Source organism: Leucoraja erinacea, chromosome 34 (assembly GCF_028641065.1).
Source record: "Leucoraja erinacea ecotype New England chromosome 34, Leri_hhj_1, whole genome shotgun sequence".
Taxonomy (NCBI): domain Eukaryota; kingdom Metazoa; phylum Chordata; class Chondrichthyes; order Rajiformes; family Rajidae; genus Leucoraja; species Leucoraja erinaceus.
In genome coordinates, this window is record NC_073410.1 from 9201893 (window position 1) to 9225970 (window position 24078).

The 24078-nt window shown below is 40.7% G+C and overlaps 1 protein-coding gene and 1 long non-coding RNA gene across 2 annotated transcripts; one reads left to right on the forward strand and one right to left on the reverse strand.

Annotated features, from left to right (window-relative positions):
* The first annotated feature begins 593 nt into the window (after positions 1–593).
* On the forward strand, positions 594–10255 carry LOC129712984 (uncharacterized). The gene is made up of 3 exons (XR_008726167.1): positions 594–712; positions 8673–8849; positions 9424–10255. It is a non-coding gene; the product is annotated as an uncharacterized LOC129712984 (long non-coding RNA).
* Positions 8007–22829, reverse strand: myoz1a (myozenin 1a). Its single transcript, XM_055661814.1, has 6 exons — positions 22675–22829; positions 22160–22263; positions 21232–21401; positions 18848–19100; positions 16996–17185; positions 8007–8585 (listed from the first exon to the last, which is right to left on the reverse strand). Exons 2-6 carry the CDS (start codon positions 22233–22235, stop codon positions 8354–8356), a joined length of 921 nt encoding a protein of 306 aa, XP_055517789.1. The 5' UTR covers positions 22236–22263; positions 22675–22829; the 3' UTR covers positions 8007–8353.
* Between the last annotated feature and the right edge of the window lie 1249 nt (positions 22830–24078).

A 24078-nucleotide genomic window follows, 5' to 3' on the forward strand; every position in this document is an offset into this window, starting at 1 on the left:
ATTTGGAGACCAAAACTGTACGCAATACTCCAGGTGTGGTCTCACCAAGACCCTGTACAACTGCAGTAGAACCTCTCTGCTCCTATACTCAAATCCTTTTGCAATGAAAGCTAACATACCATTCGCTTTCTTTACTGCCTGCTGCACCTGCATGCCTACCTTCAATGACTGGTGTACCATGACACCCAGGTCTCGCTGCATCTCCCCCTTTCCCAATCGGCCACCATTTAGATAATAGTCTGCTTTCCTGTTTTTGCCACCAAAATGGATAACCTCACATTTATCCACATTATACTGCATCTGCCAAACATTTGCCCACTCACCCAGCCTATCCAAGTCACCCTGCAGTCTCCTAGCATCCTCCTCACAGCTAACACTGCCCCCCAGCTTAGTGTCATCCGCAAACTTGGAGATATCCAAGTTTCATCTATCAATTTCATGTAACTCCATGTAAATCATCCATAGCTATGTTCAGAATAAATTAGATGATTCACTATTGTATAACATCAAGTAAGAGAGGACAAAGCAAAGGGGCATCTTGTACAACATATAGCCTTAATTTTAAAAATAGGTTTGATTCTTTGAAATTCTGGACTGAAATGAAACTATTCAAGACTGGGGATGGAAATTTTTGGACGCTTTGGGAGTCTAAGGCTGGGATTTTGGAGCATAGCGGATACGAGGTACAGAATCAGGAAATAACGAAGGAGAGGTATGGCCAGATGGTCTGTTTTTAATGTGTTTTCTTTATTGATGCTTTTCTGCATCGTCTGTTTTTATTTTAGTTTCTTATGTCTGCATTTTTATTTGTTAATCAACTTATCCAGTAACCAACTATTACTTTGTCTTCATCACATTGCACATCTTCTTTATCCAGTGAATGAAGAATGAATTTTTAATCAATGAACTCACAGTAATTATTTCTTGAACATTATTCACTGAGTGAGGATGTCTTCTTTATAAACGCTGGTCATCAAACACCGGAGAACTCAAATAAAATGATATTGAGCTAATGATATTTTAATTCAATGTAACTCCAACTGCAGATCGTGGGTTTTTCATGGATGGGAAATTCACTCCATTCACTATCTCTGAAGTTGTATTATTCTACTGATGAATCATTAGTACTTGATTTATATGTGAATTTTCATTAAGATCAATCTTTGCAATCAATTCAAGACACTATTGTGTTAAGTACATACTCGACCATTTTACTCGCTAATCAACTTTTTGTAACCTGCTAGACTCTTTGTCACATTAATATTGCAAGGTAAATGTTACTCGTCAATTAACATCAGGCAAATTAAACATTCAATCTATTCCTACTCTGGCAATAAAGATAAAGAAATCCAAACTCGGGTCTAAGACAGTTCTTCAAGCCGTACGTGGAATGTTTCACCTTGGTTACCTTGTTTAGAATAAAATTTGCAAACTGGTTTCGGGTATTTTTGAACTAGCCTCCACCACAATGTCTACGTTTTTTTGCCCTTGTAATGTTAACTGCCCATTCCTGTCTCGGTTCTGCTGAAATCTCCACCTTTTTCTCGATTCTCTGGAATAAACCTTTCTAGTATTTTATTGGCTGACCCCCTTATCCACTTCCATAGATTTAAACTCATCTAAAAGTCTGTCTCACATTATCCTCTTTGCTCCATGCCCACCATATCTACTGAAATACATTGGCTACTAGTAAGACAAAGTTTGTTTTAAACATATCCCTCCTCTCCTGTGCCCTTTCCACCTGGATTCTCTTCCCTCTGGCTTTACATTTCACTCTTCTTATCGGACCGCTTTTTTCTCCTTGCCTTCTGCCTTTATCTGTATCTACACCCATCTGCCAATCACTCACCCCTCGCCTGTATTAATCTATCATTTGCCAGGCTTTGCCCCACCCCAACATCTCTTTTCCATATTTTTCCCCCCTACTCCATCAATCTGAAGAAGGGACCTGAAATGTCATCTGTCAATTTCCTTTCTCAGATGCTGCCTAACCTGAATTCCACCAGCACACTGTTTTTGCTCAATATTCTAGCATCTGCAGTCTCTTGGTGTCTCCTAATGAGTCTTTCTTCCTTACTTTTATATCCTTCGAGGGTTTATGTTTAAGATTTCCACAACTTTATCAGGTTAACCTGCTGGCCCTCTAAATGGTGTCCAGTCCATTCTTTGTTAATCCACCATTAGTGGCTTTGCTTTCAAGGTCAAGGTCAGATTATTGTCACATGTATCAATTAAGGTACAGTGATATTTGGGTTGCCCTACTAAGTGAAAAGCAACAAGACACACAATCACATAAAAGTTAACATAAACATCCACCACAATGAATTCCACATTCCTCACTGTGATGGAAGGCAATACATGTTCAATCTACTTCCTCTTTGTTCTTCTGCGGTCGGGAAGATCAAAGCCCCTGGAGCCGACGATCGAAGCTCCCGGTGTGATCGAAACTCCTGCATCGGGGCTGTTCAAACTCTCTCCGCGGCATGGAGCTCCCAAGTCGGCCTCTTACTAGAGACCACAGGCTTAACGATGTTAAAGCCTACAATTCCTGTCCTCAGACTAGTTTACCTCTCCACTGCTCTGAAACTTTTAACAGCTTTTTTAACACTCCTCCTCTTTAACCAAGTATTTAATCAACTCTAAATATCTTCTCTGGCTGGGTGTTTTTTCAGCGAATATATTTCTCTGAATAGCATCTAGGGTGTAGGAGAAATTAGATTCACCATATAATGTGATAATTTGAGACACAAATGCTGCCAAGCTTGGCTTCTTGAGACATGGGGGAATGCTCCACAAGAGACTGCAATTTTGCGGGAGGTATTCTTTTTGCCTGGGATATAGACCGAGGAGAGGCTGTGAATACAGCTTGATTTAGTGCAAGTGTTATAGGCAGGAGGCTGAAAGCAATTGTATGTCAGTGATCACTATTTCCAATCACAGCAGGATTTTGCGTCATCTTAGGCATTTTTTCAAGGTCATGGGTGACTTGTTTCACAATGGATTCTAAGGTAACTGATGAGATCAATGTGGGATCAGCAGTCTTTACCCCAGATGGGGCAACTAGTGCCTGATAATATAGAATCACTTCCTATGCTACCTTTCAGTAAAGGAGACATGATGAAATTCACCACTGCCTTCATTGAAAAGTGGCTCTCAAGGAAAGGGAAATGTACCTCATTTTCAGGGTCTCACCATGAACCTTTTTTTTTACAGAGGGCATGATGTCAAAGTGTGGCAGATTAGTAGAGTACCATTGCTTTGCAGATATTGTGTACAAAGCCCATTCTGTTCTTTACTTCAGTGGATTAATCAATAATGATTTGGTGCTAGACCAAGTACTAATGCACAATATCGCAGCCCTTTAGCTCATCTACAAATGCTGAGCGACCTTGTGATGTTTGTGGACGCTAATACATTGGCTATTTTTAGAGCAGAGATTGATAGGTTCTTGATTCGTAAGAGTGTCAAAGATTATGAGGAGAATGGTGTTGAGAAGGAAAAATAGATCAGCCATGATCAAATGGCAGAGTAGACTCGATGGGCCGAATGGCTTAATTCTACTCATACAACATGTCATATGTTCAGACTGTCAAAGAAGAATGAAAATAATGATGGAAGATCGGTGCCAGTGTTTCATAGAGCATAAATGTTGTTTGCATACAGATGCTTCAGCCTTTATTATTTGGTGAAAATACTAGGAATGAACACAGACTCCCTGCCTAACTTTGGAAGCTGGATTTTTTTGTCTACGTTTGTCCTCTTTTTTTTTAAAGTCTCTAATAAATCAGTAACAGAGTGAATTCCAAATAATATTGGGAGAGTAATAGTAATTTTTGGAACACAGTTAATTAATATATGCTATTTGGTTACAAGAGGAAATTTTCATTATTGTGATGTGCTGCCTTATCCCACTGAATAATCCGAGGAAATAATATGTAGCAGTGTCAGGCCCAATACAATTCAGTTCCAAACTTTCCAAAAGACCAGATTTTGCAGGTCGTGTTAGCAGCTAATTAGTTATGTCTTTTTTTAAGTGTAAGTTTCCTAAGCATTGTCAATTTATTATTTGCAACCCAACAGGTTTTGTAATGTGAATAATGCCCATTAGCCATCAATAGCTCCCCCTGCTGTTCCAATCGAAATAGCAACGACACAAGAAAACACTGGACCAAACATTCCAAACATCAGCCGACAAATGCTTCAAAAGGTTGTACTTACCAGTTTAAGTGAAAATTCCATCTTTTCCATCTATTCAGTACATGAGTGCCAGCGATAAGGCCAGAAAGCGCTGGAGACACTCAATAGGTTGGACAGCATTTTTAGAAATAGAAGTTTGGGGTCAGTTTTAAAGAAAAGTCCGAATGAACTGCTCAGTGTACAAGTCTGAGGTTAAATCAACCATCATGAAATAGAAAAATCGACAATGTTTTCAGCCTTAACAGAAGTTTTGACTTGGCCATAAAAAGGAGTTGTTAATGGTCTGTGAAGCCCTCTGAAAATGGGAAGGGAATATCAAGCCAGAGGCTGATCATAAAATTAATCTGAAGGATTTGGTTGTTTAAAATTGATTGATCATGGAATTCTGAATTGGGAATTGTTCAGAAGATCTGCCTGTGGCAATTAAACTGTGAGACAGATTAGGGCTAGAAACAAACCTAGCGGAACAATGAAGAGATGAGAGAGAACGTGATTTCCCTGAAAACATATCTGGTTAAACCCAAGGCCTTATTGGAATAACCCTGACCTGAACTACGGGCCTCGTGGTGGGTTATGTGCCGACATTTTGTAAGGGAGCTTAGAAATCAGTATAAGAGACGTAGTGAGCACACTGTGCTCTGAATAACACTGTGTTCACTTTTTTTTGCTTGGAATCATTGATTAGTAAAAATCTTTTTGCACTTATGCACTTCGTTCTTTTCTAGTAAATGTTACGTCTTGTTTACTATATAAATGTTTAAATTGCGTTACTTTTTTGCTTGTTGCTTGTTGTTGTAAAGGAACTGTAGCGAAGGGAATCGAAAGTGATGGTCCCAGATAAAATCGGTTCGTCGAAAGTATGCTCCATCACACAGACCACTCTTGTTCCAAATTTTGAGTAAATGCATCGAATTTGATGAAAGGTTACCTTCCCAATGTATATTAAAAGAAAATGAAATTTATAAATAATGCTTTTTTCTCGTTTATTTTTCAAATTTTGAAAGTATTAGTTTGGTCAAATTCTGGTAGATTTTGATCACAAATTAGCTCAAAAGGATCATATGTAGGCCCATTTTTAAGGCTGTGGTATTTTGTTATAATTTAATATCTATCAAATTTGGCCACCCGTGTCACAGTTTGGCAACACAGGGTTACCTACAAGGAAGTGCTGTACCGGTCTGGCTTTTACAAGCATCGAAGCAATGATCATAAAGGCCTAGCTTCGATGGGACAGGCCAGGTGATCCGGATGGATGAATCTCACATGTCTTGTCAACTCCTGTACAGAGTTCTGTCACGGGGTCAAAGGAACCCAGGACGCCCAATAAAACGGTTCAAAGACTGCATCAAGGACCACCTCCAGCATGCAGGTGAAGCCCCCAAAATAACTGAAATCCTGTGCCAGTGACAGGACTGGCTGGCATACAACCACTAGGAAGGTCAGCAGTTTTGAAGACAATCGTCAAAGCTGACTCGTTCGTGCCAGTGGCAGGAGGAAGGCTGCAGGCCTAAATCCTCCAACAGCAGCCTTCCTGTGCCCCCACTGCTCAAACGTATGTGGCTCGCACAGCGGTCTCATGAGCCACACTCAATCCCACAAGACATGAGACCGCACAACCATACTATCGTCATCTATAACAAGCCACCACCATCCATAATAGGGATATGTAATAAATGGGTCTTTAGTGATCTGGTGTAATGCAAGAGGTGTATGATAGGCAGGCTTATAACAGACTGATCAGTAAAGTGTGGGTGGGATGGCTGGTATTAAGCTGGTATATTATGGATGTGTATAAGGGCTGGAGTGTTTACTATGCAGTCAATTCCATTGCTTATTTTTTAAAGATTCCCTCAGCCAAAATTACAGCTTTTCTGGTTAAAATTCCTTCTATATATTTTTTAACAGTGCCTTGAAACCTAAACTCGTAGCTATTTTCATTGGAATGTGGGAATGACTTGAAGGTCAGGCAGTATCCATTTTAGCTCTTGTTTGTTAATGTTTGAATTGTGCAAGTCCAACATTTCTGTGTTGCAACAGTGTTACCTTGACAACTGATTCCTTCAACACAATACGTTTCTTTTATTGTTGGAGAATCATTTTTTAAGAACAAATGACTGACTCTTGAGGTTAACTAAATAGAATGTGCAAATATCAAATTGAACCATGAATTAACTGGTTTAAGCACCTACATGTATCACATGGACCTTTATGTCAGTATTTGAAGTTAGGTCCCCCGTTTATGGACCACTGATCTATGTGGGATTTATCAGCACCAGCTCTCTTCAACATCTTTGCATCCTATGGGATATTCTAATGTCTGTTGCATTTCCTTGGCTCTCTTCCCTTGGTCTCATTTTAATTTCACTTACCAACAGAGCTGAGGATCATTGAGTTCTGCACAATGGAAATGGTCCTTCCCATGACATGCTCAGTAGAACCAATTTACAGCGAGTGAATGTTTTGAGAGATTAACCATTTAATTTAACTGTGCAGTTACAACACACTGCCTATTCACATTAACTATTTATCATATTTTTTTCTGGCTCTCGTTTTGAAGCTTATTCATTGATGACCATTTTTCTGTCCACAGCTATTAACTTTTGGTAGTGATTTGAGTGTATAAAATGTATGCTGTATAAAATTAATGCACATTTTGCGTAGATAGTCAGAACCTTTTTTTCTCAGGGTGGAAATATCAAATGGTGAGAGAGGCAAAGTTTAAAGGAGGCGTGCTCGGCAAGTTTTTTTTTACACGGGGACAGTGGTGAGTGCCTGGAATGCGCTGCTGGGAATGGTAGTTAAAGCAGATATGATACTGGTGGTTAAGAGACTTGGATGGACACGTGAATACACAGGGAATGGAGGGATATGGATCACATGCAGATAGATTAGATGTGGTTTGCATCATTTTCAGCACAGACTGTGACACAGACAAAGGGTCACTTTCATGTTATATTTTGTATTCTTTCATAGTTGCAGAGAACTTGTTGCGGGTGATAGTGCAAAACCATACTGAAACAGTCTGAGGCTGAGACTTTAGCGTGACATGGAAAGGTGATGCTTTGGGTCAGGACTATAGACTATAGACAGACAATAAACAATAGGTGCAGGAGTAGGCCATTCCGCCCTTTGAGCCAGCACTGCCATTCAATGTGATCGTGGCTGATCATCCACAATCAGTACCCTGTTTCTGCCTTCGCCCAATTTAGCTTTCTCTTGAAAGTATCCAGAGATCCGGCCTCCACCGCCCTCTGGCAGAGAATTCCACAGACTCACAACTGTGTGAAAAAGTGTTTCCTTGTCTCCATTCTAAATGGCTTACCCATTAGTGGGGAGGGATGCAAGTCAGAAGAGATACAGGTGAGGGGGTTGTGATAGGCAGATGGTTGGAGAAAGGTCAGGGATGAAAAAGCAAAAGGTGCGAGATAAGGATTGAAGAGTTGTAAATTGTGAAGCCACAGGATCGACTGCAGGTGGAATGAGACGGAGAGGGGAGAAATGTGTGTGAATCTAGGTGGGACACAGGGAAGTGAGGGGAAGGGGGAGAAAAGGGGTGGGGGGGGGGGGGGGGCTGTTGTTGGGTAGGTACCAACAATTTGAGAATTCAATGTTCATACTGTTGGGTTGTAAGTTTTCCAACTATGCAAATAGAATAGCGACACCTGGCATGCCAGTGATTTTTCTTCTAGAAGGTAGGATCTAGTATTGCTCTAGCCATAAACTGGGAAAATTGCTTCCAATGTAAAGTATCACAACCTTTAACTGTTCTTCAAACAGCCTGAGTGAATTTGTACAGAAAAATAATAGACTGATTTTGTTAACATTTTATTTCATTTAGAAAATATTTGCCCAACAGTAAATAGAGGCATCTGTAAGGCATAAATGTATATCCACCATATTTGATTTTATTTAAATAATGTGGATCCCATGTGTCACAGGAACCCAAAAAGTTGTTCTAGATCAGTGTACAGTATAGTTACAAAATGTGTTGATAATGTATGGGGGGGCGAAGCAACCAGCTTTTAAAGAATACACATTTTATGCGGTGATGATTATAGCCAAGTGTCACTTCTAATCCAATATTTTCCAAGTGCTCCTGAGCACTCACCAACTGAGTGCTTGAAACAGATGGCTTCAAGGCACTTTTCCAAGGCCTCTACAAGTCATCAGTTTCAGCGTTAAACTCGAGATCTATTCCAAGGTTAACCAAATTCTCTGTGCTTGTTGGAGTCCAGCCCAGAGGGGTCCTGTTAAAATTAGGTCGAGTGCTGATATCTTGGTGGAACACAACCATGGGCTCGAGTTCTGGAAGAGCTGCCTCAAATTCTGGGAGCTGAAACGTCATCAGTTTCGCTGCCTTATCAAACCCTCCATAGGGCATTGCAGTTCTGCAAGGGATTTTAAACATGTTTGAGTTTAATTATTACATCGGACAATATTTTAAATTGACTCCTGATCTTTCTTTCATCCTTTAGGAATAATAACATTCTGTCCTCATTTGAAATGTAAACAAGTCAGCAACAATAACAGGCAAGAAAAATAATGAACAGAAATATTAACAGGATGAATGGGAAAGGATGCTCATTTGGAGCATAAAGTTCTTATACGGATACAATGGAGCAAATAGGAAGCACCTGTATTGCAGCTTCAAGGTAAATAGGTGCAAAGCGATTTAAAAGTACATCATTTACGAAAGTAACAAATATATTTAAAAATCAGATGCCCCACGATTCTAATGTCTCCATTCATTGAAAGTGGCCATTGCTAACACAATGTCAGCACTTATTGTCCTTCACTAATTGCCCTTGTCAAGATGGTGAATCACCTTGATGTGCTGTGTCATGAAAGTACTTCCACAGTACCATTTAATATGGAATTGAAACATTTAAACCTCAGTAGCAATGAAAAACATACAAAATATTTCCGTGAGAACAGTTAATCATTTGGAAGGGAACGTATCGATATTGTACATAGCTATGTAAATACGTTCCTTGTCATTATTGGTGATGAGGTATTAGATTTATAAGATGCTGTTCAAAGTAACCAAATTGAGTAATTAAATTGCATTTTGAAAATGGTGGCAGCGGTGGAAGGAGGGAATGATTATATAATAATATGTCAATCCAACACCCTGTTTTGTCTGAGATAATATTGAGCTCCTCAGATGTTGATTAAGCAACCCTCATCTGTAAATATTCCACAATGTTCCTGACTTGTGTTTTGCAGATGGCGGAAAGGTTTTGGGAGTCAGGATGTGATTCATTCACTACAGGGCATTTAACCTTAGATCTGTTTTTCATTTATGTGAGTGGTCTCGCTGAATTTCTAGTAAATGGTGATTCCCTAGGCTGTTGACCCTGAAGAACTGTGATAGCAATGTCACTGGATTTCAAAGTTGCGGTTAGATTGTCCCACGTTGGAGATGGTCATTCCTAATGAAGCATCTGAAAATAATTGTGCCGAGGGTACAATCTTATTGGAATCATGAGACTGTGATGATTATCTTACAGTAACGAAAGCCATCTTCCTGGAGAAGTATGGCTCCAAATGATGGAGCATTTTCCTTTGATTAATGTTTCCCATGGCTAAATGTTAGTGGTTTACACCATTTACAGAGGCAGGATTGCAGAGAGTTGAGTTTGGCTGTTATTTACAAGACAACTGAACCATATTTTTGGCATTCATGTAGTTAATATTGCAACTTTGCCATGTTGGCAATTCGCTATGGTATGCCTAGTGCTATATCTGCCATACCCTTCCACTCTCTTTACTGAACCCAGACTGATCTCCTGGCTTGACTTTAATGACAAAAAGACACTAAGTGCTGGAGTAATTCAGTAGGTCAGGCAGCATCTCTGGAGAATGTGGATAGGTGATGTTTCAGGACAAAACTCTTCTTCAACCAAAAGACATTGGAACAGAATTAAGTCATTCGGCCCATCGAGTCTACTCTGCTATTCAGTCATAGTTCATTTATTTTTCCCTTTCAACATTCTCCTGCCTTTTCCAATAACCTTTGATACCCTTACTAAAAAAGAACCTATCAATCTCTGCTTTAAATCTCTAGGCATCCACAGCCATTTCTGACAATGAATTCCACAAATCACCAGCCTTCAGCTAAATAAATGCCTTTCATCTCCATTCTAAAGGTATGTCTTTTTATTCTGAGTCTGAGCCCTCTGGTTCTAGACTCTCCCATTACTGGAAACATTCTTTCTACATCCACTCAATCTGGGCCTTTAGACTGATTGTCGTAGGGGGAAGAAAGCTGGAAGAGAGATGGGGGCAGGACACGGCCTGGCAAGTGATAGATGGAAGGTAGACACAAAATGCTGGAGTAAGTATTCCATCTCTGGAGAGAAGGAATAGGTGACATTTCAGATCGAGACCCTTCTTCAGACTTCTCTCCAGAGATGCTGCCTGTCCTGCCTGAGTTACTCCAGCATTTTGTGGCTACCTTTGATTTAAACCAGTATCTGCAGTTCTTTCCTACACGTGATAGATGGCTATAGGTGAGGGCAGTTTCGATTGACAGTTGGTTGGATAAAGGCCAGCGATGAAAACATCAAAAGTATGAAATAAGGATAGAAGAAGCCCCTTCTTCAAACAAATGAGAACTTCTTCAAAGTGGGCACACATTGTTTGCATTAGAGCAATAAAATGTAGACATAAGGAACTTCAGATGCCGGTTTACGAAAAAAGACACAAAGTATTGGAATAACTCAGCGGGTCAGGCAGCATCTCTGGAGAACATTGATAGGTGGTGTTTTGGGTTGGGGCCTTTCTTCAGACACAGAAATTAGAGGCAGGAATAAATAATGCTGTCTGAAGAAGGATCCCAACCCAAAATGTCACCTATCCATGTTCTCCAGAGATATTGCCTGTCCCGTTGAATCAGCACCTTGTGTCTTTTTTTCTCTGGATTATTAATGTAAACCATTGGATTGTCATCCATTTATTTAATTCTGTACTACCACTACTTCCCTCTATGGCGCCATTTTTGCAGAAATGCATTTGATATTTATTTTATTTTCCAAGGAGTCTGAAGTCCTTTAAGTGAGGCAGCTCTACTGGAAGAATGTGGATGGATTTCAAAACTAAGCCACCATATCCAGTGACACAGCTATATCAAGTCACAGGGCAACAGTCTAATTTAAGAATACTGATCAGGTCACACAGATATTAGAGACTTCTGGCAGTGTAATTTTGAAACTCTCATCATCTTTTCGACGGTTACATGCAAAACTGTTCTTTCATGTCCTTATTACACTACATTCATTGGTGGCTACAAAATTAGCTCTGCTCACTCTGAGCCTGTATTTGTTAATCATCTTCTAGTTGAAGAGTGGACTGGTTATTGGCCAGCTGGTCTTTGTCGCAGAAGACAGTGCAATTTGGGCAACTGTTCGAAGCAACAAGACTTGTGACACAAGTACTTTCTCCACACATAATGTCTTTTACCCAAGCCGTCATCGCTACTATCACCACCTTCACTCTACCAATTTTCTTGGAATGATCTCTAGCAACTACCTGCACCTCCTTCAAGCTGCACATTGGATCTGAAGGCCATTCACCCTCTCAGACCTTTCCGATAATCAGTGAGAGTAGGACTGGCTTGTGACAACAGCCTCATATTTGACAATCCTTAATACCTTGTAACAGAAATGTACCAATCAACTAACAACTGGCATTTAGCAATGTTTACCATATTGATGTGTTTCCACACTCCATTCCCGGCTCTAATTCTGGTTGCTCATACAAATATAGACACCCGAAACAGGGCTTTCCATTATATTACCTAGTTTTGCTCAAAGAGGTCAAGAGAAATATGAAAACATTCATGAAAGCAGGATCCTTTCTTCAGAAAACAGTGGCTCCACATTCTTTCCACAATCCAGTGTTTCATTCATTTTCAGGGTAGAATGAACTGCACCAGCAGAATGTCAAAATGTGGTGGAAAGGTTGGGATCTGGTGGTTCCATGCTGAACTTAGTGCTATGGCAAGGGATTGCTCTTGGGCCAGAAAATTGAGTACCCCATTCTGATCTGAAGAAGGGTCTCGACCCAAAATGTCTCTCCAGAGATGTTGCCTCACCTGCTGAGTTACTCCAGCATTTTGTGTCTATCTTTGATTTTAACCAGCATCTGCAGTTCTTTCTGGACATTTTCTACTTGGAAAAGAACTTACAACAGGCTACCCAGGTCTGAGATGGAGAAGTAGAGGAACAAGGGAGATAGAACATAAGTACCTTAGGCTACATTTATAATACACCGGCTTACTCCACATGCATGCTAAATGAAACTACCAACAGAAATAGCCTTAGCCTGTTCCCTGGACACCTCCACAGGGTAGATCGCCAATTTCTAAATGATTGAATATCTCGGGTGCAATGAAGAGCAAAAACATCCATCATAGATGTGTACAGCTACGCATAGAGTAATTATTATTTAATATTAAGAATGCTATCATCATTTTCAAAGAGATCAAGGGATATGGATTTGGGCAAAAAAAGTGGTTGAATGATATTTAATGTCAGAATTGAGTGCCTAAACAGCCTTCTCCTATTTCCATATACAAGATATATGTATTTCCTATGTTATAACTATGCATGTGCTGCCTGCCCAGATGGTAATTGGTGAAATATTAGTCACTTGACCAAGAGTAGTCACTGAATTAGGATGTGTATGAAGGAACTGCAGATGCTGGTTTAAACCAAAGATAGACACAAAATGCTCAGTAACTCTGCGGGACAGGCAGCATCTCTGATGTATGAAGTCTGAAGAAGGGTCTTAACCCGAAACGTCACCCATTCATTCCTTCTCTCCAGAGATGCTGCCTGTCCCGCTGAGTTATTCCAGCATTTTGTGTCTATCGCTGAATTAGGAAATGGTTTTACAGATCTGGGAAAACGACCTCATGCTGCTCTCAATGGACGGAAAGAGGTTTTGAAATTGAAAGTGCAGAAAACATTAGCAGAGAGAACCATGCTGAATTGTTCCACAGTTTGTCTGTTTCTAAATTTGACGGAGGTCATTTAGCCCATAATTTCCCCACCGCATATGAGAAACAATTTAGTCCCACTTTCCACCCTTTTCCAAAGAAAGCTGCATATCAATCTACTACCAGTGTCTATCAATTTTTCTTTTAAACGTTTGTATGGGACTAGCTCAAAGGATCCATATCTTCAAAGCCCTAATTATAAAGAAGTATCCCCTCCATTCCCATTGCCATTGTTTTTAATCTGTTCATTTTGGCTAACCACCACACTGGCAGAAAAATAATTCTCACTTCCTTATTACACCACGGCTCTTTGCCATTTGGAACCCATGTTCCCTCCTGCTGTGAGCAGAACAGTCCCGGCACATCTAAATAGATAACAGATAAAGTACTTCATCATTGATAATTCTCTTTATTTCCTCCATATAGCTGACATGCTTCCTAAAGTCTGGCAGCAAGTATTTCAGCAATGACCTAAGAAGCAATGTATAAAAGTGTGGCGTTGCTTTGTTTTCACATTCAATGCAAAATAAGTATTCCATGGACTTTTCCAACCACCCTGATCAACTTCAGTACAAAGTGCTGGAATAACTCAGCGAGTCAGGCAGCAACTCTGGAGAACATGGATAGATTCTCCAGAGATTCATGTTCTCCAGAGATGCTGCCTGACCCGCTGAGTCCTTTTTCATTCCCTTGCACTTTGTGTCCTTGTTTGTAATCCAGCATCTGCAGTTCCTTGTTTCTACCCTGATCAACTTGCCCTGCATCAACAAAGAGTTGTATCGTTGATTCCCTGATGTTGATTCCCTGATGATCGAGCACATGCTCAAATCAAACCAAATTACACTGCTCCTCCATGTTGTTATTCCCAAAGAGAACCATCTCACATTGATTTGCATACTGTATATTGGCTCACATTACCAAGATTCATATCAACTGTAAACTTTGAAATTAAATTCTCTGAACACAAATAATAAACAAAAAACATTGGTCCTACTATTAATCCCAGGAAAACTCCAATGCATATTTTACTTCATTCAGAAATAAAATCACCATGATCATTGCCTCCTATCTCAAGACAATTATGTGGCCATGTTATCTCTTTAAAAACATAAGTTTCAGTTTTTTGATTAATTCTGATGTGGTCACTCATGCACTTTGGTTACTCATGAAGTGCCTTTCGGAGGTCCATATGTGTATCTATTGTACTTGTTCACTGTCACTTCTTCAATCTCTTGGGTAACTCAATGCATGTAAAAACAATCATATACTAGCCTCTTGGAGGAATTCACTATAAGAAACCACTTTGGTGCCTGGACAAATTCTGTTAGAATTTGGAAGGAACCAAATGATGCAAATAAAGAAAAAGAGAGAGAAAACAAAACTTCAGTCATTTACGTACCTTTAAACTTAGAGCAATGATACCACACAGAAGCAGGTCCTTCAGCTCATCGAGACCATACCGATCATTAACCACACAATTTTGCACAACAGATTCTATCACTAACTTACACATTAATCTAATCTAATTAATCTCGCAACTTGCATGTCATTAAGATGTGGGAGAAAATCCAAGCACCAGAGAAAACCCCATGCAGTCAGAAGAGAACATCCAAATTCCACATGGATGGCAAGCAAGATCAGGATTGAATCTGGTCTCTGGTGCTAAGGCTGTGGGTCAACTAGCTGTGCCACTGTGCCTAATAGTTTCTCATGACTTTGAACACCTCAAATTAAACTGGGCCGCAACCTCTTCAGTTCCAAAATAAACAATGCTGGCCTGACTGGTCTCCCCATGTAACTATAATTCTATAGTACCAGCCTGGTAAAACCATAGTACATTTCCTCAGAACTCTTCTCTTGAGCTATCGCACCCTTTGTGATAGCGCCCTCTCCCTTGGGTGCAGCTCTGATCCCATTAACAGGCTGACCGACCAAGAGAGACCAATCCCAAGAATGATGGCTATCGGTTGGCCACTTTTTAGCTACTCTCTTTCAAACCCAGGATTTCAAGCCAGAGAGGGAGATTGTGACAAGGGAGAGGATGAGAGAGGAAGCAGAAGAGAAAGTGGAAGTGGAAGAAGGAGAAGGAAGATGGGAGGAAGGGAAACAAAGTGGGCTGCCTCCCTCCCAGTTGTGTTCTCCTGTTGCAGTTACGAGGAAGACTGAGCCACTGGGACAGACCCAAAACCACCAGTGCCACTGTGTAGTTCAGATTAGACCATCAGCCCTAATTAGCCAGCACCTCTACCTGTGGCTAAGACTGAGTGGCTAGGGCAAGCCTGAGTTGCCAGAATCTCTACCTGCCCACTGACAATGAGGGACTGCGCCCACACACACACACACACACACACAGAGGCAAAGACTGGCTGCCGGAATAATCCAGTGTCGCCTCTCCAAACCCAACGTTGAGCTGCCAGGAAGAATCCTGTACCATCAGCAGCTCCTCTCGAGGCAGGGGCGAACTGCAGGTAGAAGCCTGAAATCGCCAAACTTCCTCCTTCAAAGACCAGGCCTAAGCTGCTGGGACAAGCCCGAGATTGCCAACATCATCGCACGTGCACTCTGATGGCAAGGGTCAGTGCCCCCATGGAGTCCTGGACTTGCTTACCACTAATGGACTAAACCATGTGAGTTCATCCTATTGCGAGTGTCAATGTGGTCACTGGCGAACCATGGACCAGAATTGTACATAATACCCTAACTGTATCCTAAGTTTTTTTTTTTCAGTTCCAGCATTGCCTTTCTACTCTTATACTGTCTGTCTGAAACACTTAAGGCAAGTATCACTAATCCCTACTTTATTACCTTCTGTTGACCTGCACTCCCAAAATCCCAGTTTTTCTCAACTTATTTTTTGTATATGCTATTTTTCATTGTGACCCCATTAGTTGTTTGCCCTATTCCCAGGCATTATGTTACACTAATCTTGACTGAATTACATTTGCCTCTTTTATGTCCATTAAACTTTCATGATCTCTATGATATTCTTCTTCACTATTAGCCCCACTACCTGTTTTGGAATCATTGGCTAAGTCCACAATCACAGTTCTGCATTTAAATCCCAGATATCCATGCATGTTGCAAAGACAAAGGAACCTTGTGAAATCTTTCTGTTGCAGCCCCCCAGTCACTTAAGCTTTAATACTCTTTCCTTTCTCCCACTGAAAAAAAAATGTAATCCAAGAGCCACCATTTTTTTTGGACCACGTAGTCATTCACATTATAATCAATCTGCCTCGTAGGGTTTTGTAAAATATCTGCAAAATTCTGTGAAAAGTACGTCAAAATCACTATCCTCATGCACACAGGGTGGTACAGTAGCGTAGCTGGTAGCGTTTTTGCCTCACAGCGCCATACACCCGGGTTCGATCCTGACCTTTGGTGCTGTCTGTGTGGAGTTAGCATGTTTTCCCTGTAACTGTGTGGGTTTCCTTCCCACGCACTGGTTTCCTCCCACATCCCAAACATGTGTAGGTTTGTAGGTTAATAGGCCTCTTGTGAAATTGTCCCTAATATGGGAGTGGATGCGAAAGTGGGATTACATAGAAGTAGCGAGAACTGGGATTGAGCAGGGAGGATTTTCACATCAGACAGAGTGGATTTCATACCCATATGCTACATCTGCCCCCACATCTCTCCCATCCTTTCTATCCATATCCTACTCCCTTGTTTTCATTTCCTGCAATTGGACAGATAATCAACCAAAGGAGAAGAGGTTAAACATCTCCGTCAATGTGATTTAATTACTGGGTAACTAATTCTTACACCTTCTGTTCACTTTAAGTCAGGAACCTCACCTGTTGAAACACTTGTAGGCATGAAGTTTGGTTGCAGAACCTGGTAACGCCATGTGCAGATTCATGGTGGACTTCAGATCCGCATCATTCCCCATGGCCTGTTCCCAAGGTGATAAGTAGGTTTTGATTACCGATGTGTGCTTTTTGCCTCCTGCTCCAGCTCCCTTCCCATCTTCACCACCACCACCACCTGTCAGGAAACAAACAGCACAGTAAAACATGAGCAGCTGAGCAATCATGCATTTAAACATGATGCCAGTTTAACATTCCTGATCGTGCCACTTTAACATTCACATAATCCTGATCACCAGGAGACCAGAGACGAAAGATTACCAGTACCCATTAATGTGACTCTACACAGTGCAATTGGATTTACACAGTCCCTGGGCATTTAAGGACAGAACATGAAATAGATGTTGGAGTAGGTTATATGATTCCAGGAATGATGGAGTTGCTTTATGATGAAAAATTAAGTAAGATTTGCCAGTGTTAAGAAAAATGAGATGTGATTTAAGTGGGAAATTCTGACTGGGATTGACATGATAGATATAGGAACAGTTTCCTTGGTGAATCTAAAATGAGGCGGCCAAGTAATTGGGTATTTTTAAAGTGGCAATTGACATATTCTTGATTAGTAAGGGTGTCAAAGATTATGGGGAGGAGGCAGCAGAATGGGGTTGCGAGGGAAAGATAGACCAACTAGGACTGAATGGCAGAGTAGACCCGATGGACCGAATGACCTAATTCTGCTCCTATGACTTATCAACTTTATGTCTAATTTTATTGGCTACTCATAAGTCAAATCATCAATATGGCTCCCTGAACACTTGAGACCAATTATCCGAGGGGGCCTGCAGCTAAATACAATCATAAGCAAGCTGTAGATTGATAATTCGTTTCCTATTCTCCAGAGAGTGAGGCCAAGGACCAAAATCTGGAGTTGTTGCGAAGCCTTTTCAGGTAGCTTGCTCAAGTCCCATCTGTCGATTGGCCTGCAGCATCTCGACTCAAGGAGAAGACCCAACATTATCTTCACATTAGTTCAGCAGGGATTTAAATATGCCATTGTCACTGCCAGTCACACTCCCAACGATGTCCAGAAAAATATGCTTCCTTTTTGTTACCAATTGGTCGAAGGATAAGAATTACTTCACTTTTCTTCCCAAGTTCTTCACAAATAACAAATTCTATGAAAATCCTGACAAAAAAAAAGCAATTCTGGAAAATATATGAAGCAGTTCAATCCATTCATAACTAAGAAACAATTCCAAAATAAGTTAATTGCTGCAAACTGTTGCTGGGATATTTTGAAGTTTTGAAAGACACCATAAGATCCATTTTACTTCCTAACTTTGCATACATTGGTCTAGGTTAACATTACTGTTGCTGTTTCTTGGCCAGACAAATACAATTTTAATTAATTCAGTGCCTGAGCTTCATACAAGTTTTAAATTACTTTCAAATTGGTTAGCATCTTTATTTTCTGAGCAGCTCTGCTCACTGTGTAAAATGTAGACATGTCATTTAATACTCAAGCCACATGGATGCCTCATTCTCATTGGCATTTCCAAGCCTTCTGTAGACTGTGGGGTCACTAGAATGGTGATAGATTTGACCTCTCTCACTCCAAGACACAACAAAACTGCCCCTTGGTTTTTCCATCTATTATTCCCATTAATCCCTCCCTCTAGTTCAAACATGTATCATGAGTTGAATTAGACTCTGACAGGTGAACAGCTTCAGAGAACCTCACATGTTTACTGACATGGCTCAAGGGTGATTTCCTCAGGTCTTTGACACTTTCTGCAAAGCTATTTGGTTTTGTTGGGGTGAATCTCGCTCACATGCTTACCATGAACCCCACTTCCCGCTGCACCTCCAGCCTCACCGCTTCCTCCTTCTCCCTGGCCACTTCCATGTTTTCCAATGATCCCGGAGACAGCAGCAAGATGCTGAGGTTTGGGGTATGGCGCTGGTGCTGTGCCCTTTCCATATGTACCATGGTGGCTGTACCCACTTTGGAATTTGGAGTCCATTATCTGAACACCACCTGGCCCAGTCGTCAGCAGAACACCAGAGCCAGGAAGGTATTTCTGAAAGTTTTCCTGGAAAATTAAAATAGCAAAGAAAAAAAAAACAAGAAACTTTTAAACTTTTAAAAGGATTTGTGAAAGATATACTGTAAGTAGTGCATCCATTACCTCAATAGCTATTCATTTTAGCATTCTATTATAAAAGCCATCGGTCCAGGAAATAATCAGTCATTCACCTCATTAGTTGGCTTCATTCTAAATCTCTTGTGATGGTGAGGGTATTTAATTTCTCCCTTCATCATTCAGTATTATTGGAATGTTGTAGTATTTTATACCCACTATAAAAATGGGTGCAAAGTCTCCGTTTAATTCATCTGCCACGTCTTTCTACCTCAAAACTATTTGACAAGCTCATTCTTTAAGGGGCCAAATGATCAGGGACTTGATTCTTCCTTTAAGAACCTCTTATTGTCCAGGTTTACACTCCCATATATTTACTCTCATAGTATATTTCCTCCATTTATTATAATGATTGGCCTCCTTTGCCTGATGCCGAATGTATTCCAGTCTTTAAGTCCATTGCTGATGTTTGCCTCTATATGTTTTCTCTTTAAATACCTTTGTTCAATTTCTTGGTTAGCTCTGCTTGGTTCATCCTTTCCATGGAAATGTTTCTCCTTACTATGATTAATCTGCTGAGTAGTTATGAATTACCTTCTTACCCATTTGCCTTTATCATCAATTGTCTTCCCCATTAATTTATCAGTCCAGTCAACGATAGCCTATTAAATCCACATTCATTGCAATTCCTTCCTTTAAGTTAAACACAACTGTTTCTGACCCAAATTTCTCCCTCCCAAATTAATTACAAAATATTATCATACTATGATCTTTTACACTGTGGTTATTAATTAAAAACCTGCTAAATTACTTATTATCAGATCCAAGGTGACCAGTTTTTTGTTGGCTCTGCAATATATTCTTCTAAAAAATGATCCCAAATGCACTCCATGAATTCATTCTCTTGACTCTTTTTTTCCAACTTTATTAATTCAATCTGCATGACGACGTATAATCCGGTCTCCCCTCAGCCTAATCTTCTATCCGGTCTCCCCTCAGCCTAATCTTCTTCTTGGATTAAAATTCTATACATTTTAATTTAGATCAAACCCAATATGGTGATAAAACTAATTTATGCATCAACTTCAAGAGAAAAGAAAATGAAAATAATACAAATTGGATATGGGTGAAAATGAGGCTGAATATCAGTCAGATGGATTAAATCAGACCATGAGCAGATCTGGTATGTTTGAAATTGTGATACAAGTTGGCATTGTGTAAAGTATGCTTGCAAAACATTCAACATGGCTTAAAATCAGGAGTGAAGTATATAATGCAGAAGGTACACAAAAATGCTGGAGAAACTCAGCGGGTGCAGCAACATTTATGGAGCGAAGGAAATAGGCGACGTTTCGGGCCGAAACCCTTCTTCAGACGTCTGAGTCTGAAGAAGGGTTTCGGCCCAAAACGTCGCCTATTTCCTTCGCTCCATAGATGCTGCTGCACCCGCTGAGTTTCTCCAGCATTTTTGTGTACCTTCGATCTTCCAGCATCTGCAGTTCCTTCTTGAACACATATATAATGCAGAGGCTGTGAGGTGCTACAAAAGCTAAGGAGTCAATTCAATATAAATTCAAGTCAAGTCAAGTTTTATTCATCACTTGCACATATCCCATATCCAATTTGTATTATTTTCATTCAGTATGTCTTGGAACATGTCTCTCTCACTGAAGATAATATTATAATTGCTTTGTGTATACAGTCCACTTTATAGAGATAGGTTTCCCTATTTGGTCGCTATTTCCAATGGCTATCCTATTCTTCCCATTCCTCTTGTTAATGTAGTTTCAGGTTTCTCTTTTTTAACCATGAAGGCGTATATATCATTGGGGTAAGGCTGGAGATATGATAACATCCTGAGGCTAATCCACGCCAGCATATAAATGGCCACATCTTGTATTGGGATTCCCTTTATCTTAAATGGCAGATGTTCACTATCAGCCATTAGAAAATACACAAGAAGAAATGGAGAGGTAGCATGAGTGGGAAGGATATGTGGGAACGTGTTGTTTCAAGATGTATTCAGAGGCAGCATTAGAGGTTGGGTTTTAACTGGTAACATCCCGAAGGAAGAAATGCCTACCATCGAATCTGGGTGAAAGACGTCGGGATGTGACTCATAGATGAACCTCTCGACCCTGATCTGCCGCTCTTTAAACATCTGCGAGCCTTTATTATTCATCAGGGACAGTTCCTCCAACATCACATCCCGAGGGATGCTGATCTTCTTCCCGAAGTTAATCTCGGCCCCGGCTGTTACAGAAAATTGTTTAAAATCGTAAAATAATTATTAGTGACAGCGAGACCCACCTTTGGCGCTGGGTATTTATTGAACTGCGCGCCTCGCCAATTCCTATCGCCTTGGAGGCTGAAATTACAGGCCAGCGTGGCAAATATTACAGACATTGCACTCCGTAAATCACACATATCTTCAGCTGTTTGCATTCGCCAGCTCCAAGGACTGACGTGTACTCCTGAGAGGAGAGGGGAGATCTCTGGCTCTGCACGGGTTTTTTTAAATCAAAGTTTGCAGGAGGCTTAGATTAAGAGGATATCCAGATTAAAAGGATATCTGAAGAAGGGTTTCGGCCCGAAACGTTGCCTATTTCCTTCGCTCCATAGATGCTGCCTCACCCGCTGAGTTTCTCCAGCACTTTTGTCTACCTCCAAAAATATTCAATGTTTCATTTTCGGGGTGTCAATCAATCAGTGACTGGTTTATTTTTAATCTAGGGGGAAATTAGGTGTTTATTAATAAGACGCAGCCTGCAAAACTCCTCACAGCTACTTCATATCAACCACAACTAATCATAGAAATGCCGGCATTAGGCAGAAAGGCCATTTAACAGTTTACCGCATTGCAAATCAGCTGTGGATAAATTCAAGCACCAAGATAAATGACCCTGTAATCCGAGTAACTGCTTCAGCTTTTTTTGGAAGAGCTTGGTATCTTTATAGGGAGGGCTGTGATCCTCGATGTGTGTGGAGAGATTCTCATGTCCAGGACCTACCATCCTTCAACGTTTTTATAATGGTTCTCGACGACTTTTTCCTCTTGGAGGGCGCGGGTGTCCCAGCTAACGGCATGGTCGATGGAGTCTATCCTTTCTTGCCACTGGAGGGTGAAGAAAAGAAACCACACTCATTGGCAATTACATTTACACCCGGGGTAACATTCCCACTAACTACTGCCAAAAGCATTTACATTTTGTCTAATTCTCATTAAGTACTCCAAAATTGGTGATTTAAGAAACCAAATGTTTTGATCTTGATATATTGAGCACATACTGAAAACACCGCAGGGAATGCATGCAAGAAAGTGAATAAAATGTTCAGTCTTATTCCTATTTTCTGCAGCCAAACATTTATTTGACAAAGATATTGAAAGAGAACAGTTGCCCTTATATTAGGTCAACCACATAAAATCTGAACCAAAGATCCATTACTCCTTACAAATCCAGGGAGATTCAACCACTGCCAAGACTATCCAACATTATCTTACTATAAGATGTTTGTGGTGACTTACCTTTTAAAAATCTGCTGGGATATTGCAGGCTCACCTCCAAGCTTTCTAACTCAAGGTCTTCATGGGATAAACTGTTGAGATTGTGCAGAAAGGATAGACTGGAGTTGTGTCTGCACAGCACCAAGTGCTGATGCAAAGTGCAGTGAATTTGATTCCAAATGTTTTTCTCGCATGTGCATCATTGAGATATATATAGTATTGAACCAAGGGTCTCAGATAGCAGAGACACCAGATAAAACCATGTATGTAAGCAGTCTTCAAACTTTGGATGTTAAGGTGGAAACAAACAAACACAAAATGGAGTGAAGGTGTGAAGAATGGCGAGGAACTGTTTTTGTGATACAGTCGCAAAGCAGTAAACTGGGGTCAGAATTTCCAAGATGTGTGTTGCTTTTTATTCAAGTAACAAAACAAAGTCTTGCTGCTCCCCTGCTGACTCGTGTACAATGGCACTGAGTATTGAAGCCAGGAAGTTGACATATTTGCTTGCTGCCCTGTGCTAAGTTAACAGGTGCTGCCCAGGGTGGTGAGTGAGTTATTGGAAGTGTCATTGGCCCCAGCTGAGGCAAGAGCTAAATCATCGTAGAGAGTTACCATTCCCTAACTCCGGTAGAGTGGGATGGCACCTGACTACATATGTTAGCGTAAACAATTAATCTCCACTGAAGATCTGCAGCCACATGTCAATCTGATTGCATTGATCCTGTAAACCAGCATTCATGTAATGTCATGGACATCCTTTTTCTCACCATGGAATGCAAGAAAAGGCCATTGGAGACCATGAGCCCAGACTTTCAGAATGCATGGACCCAGCAAGAACTTCTCTGTCATGCCTCTACATAGAAACCTAGAAACATAGAAAATAGGTGCAGGAGTAGGCCATTCGGCCCTTCGAGCCTGCACCGCCATTCAATATGATCATGGCTGATCATCCAACTCAGTATCCCATACCTGCCTTCTCTCCATACCCTTTAGCCACAAGGGCCACATCTAACTCCCTCTTAAATATAGCCAATGAACTGGCCTCAACTACCTTCTGTGGCAGAGAGTTCCAGAGATTCACCACTCCCTGCATGAAAAATGTTTTTCTCATCTCGGTCCTAAAGGATTTCCCCTCTATCCTTAAGCTGTGACCCCTTGTCCTGGACTTCCCCAACATCGGGAACAATCTTCCTGCATCTAGCCTGTCCAATCCCTTAAGAATGTTGTAAGTTTCTATAAGATCCCCCCTCAATCTCCTAAATTCTAGCGAGTACAATCCGAGTCTATCCAGTCTTTCTTCATAAGAAAGTCCTGACATCCCAGGAATCAGTCTGGTGAACCTTCTCTGCACTCCCTCTATGGCAATAATGTCCTTCCTCAGATTTGGAGACCAAAACTGTACACAATACTCCAGGTGTGGTC

Coding starts and splice junctions, on each gene's coding strand:
- myoz1a (XM_055661814.1), bottom strand. CDS start 22,235: ATGCCGTTAGCTGGGACACCCGCGCCCTCCAAGAGGAAAAAGTCGTCG. Junction 21,402..22,159: donor TATAAAAACGTTGAAGGATG/GTAGGTCCTGGA, acceptor TTTCTGTAACAG/CCGGGGCCGAGATTAACTTC. Junction 17,186..18,847: donor AGCGGGAAGTGGGGTTCATG/GTAAGCATGTGA, acceptor GTTTCCTGACAG/GTGGTGGTGGTGGTGAAGAT.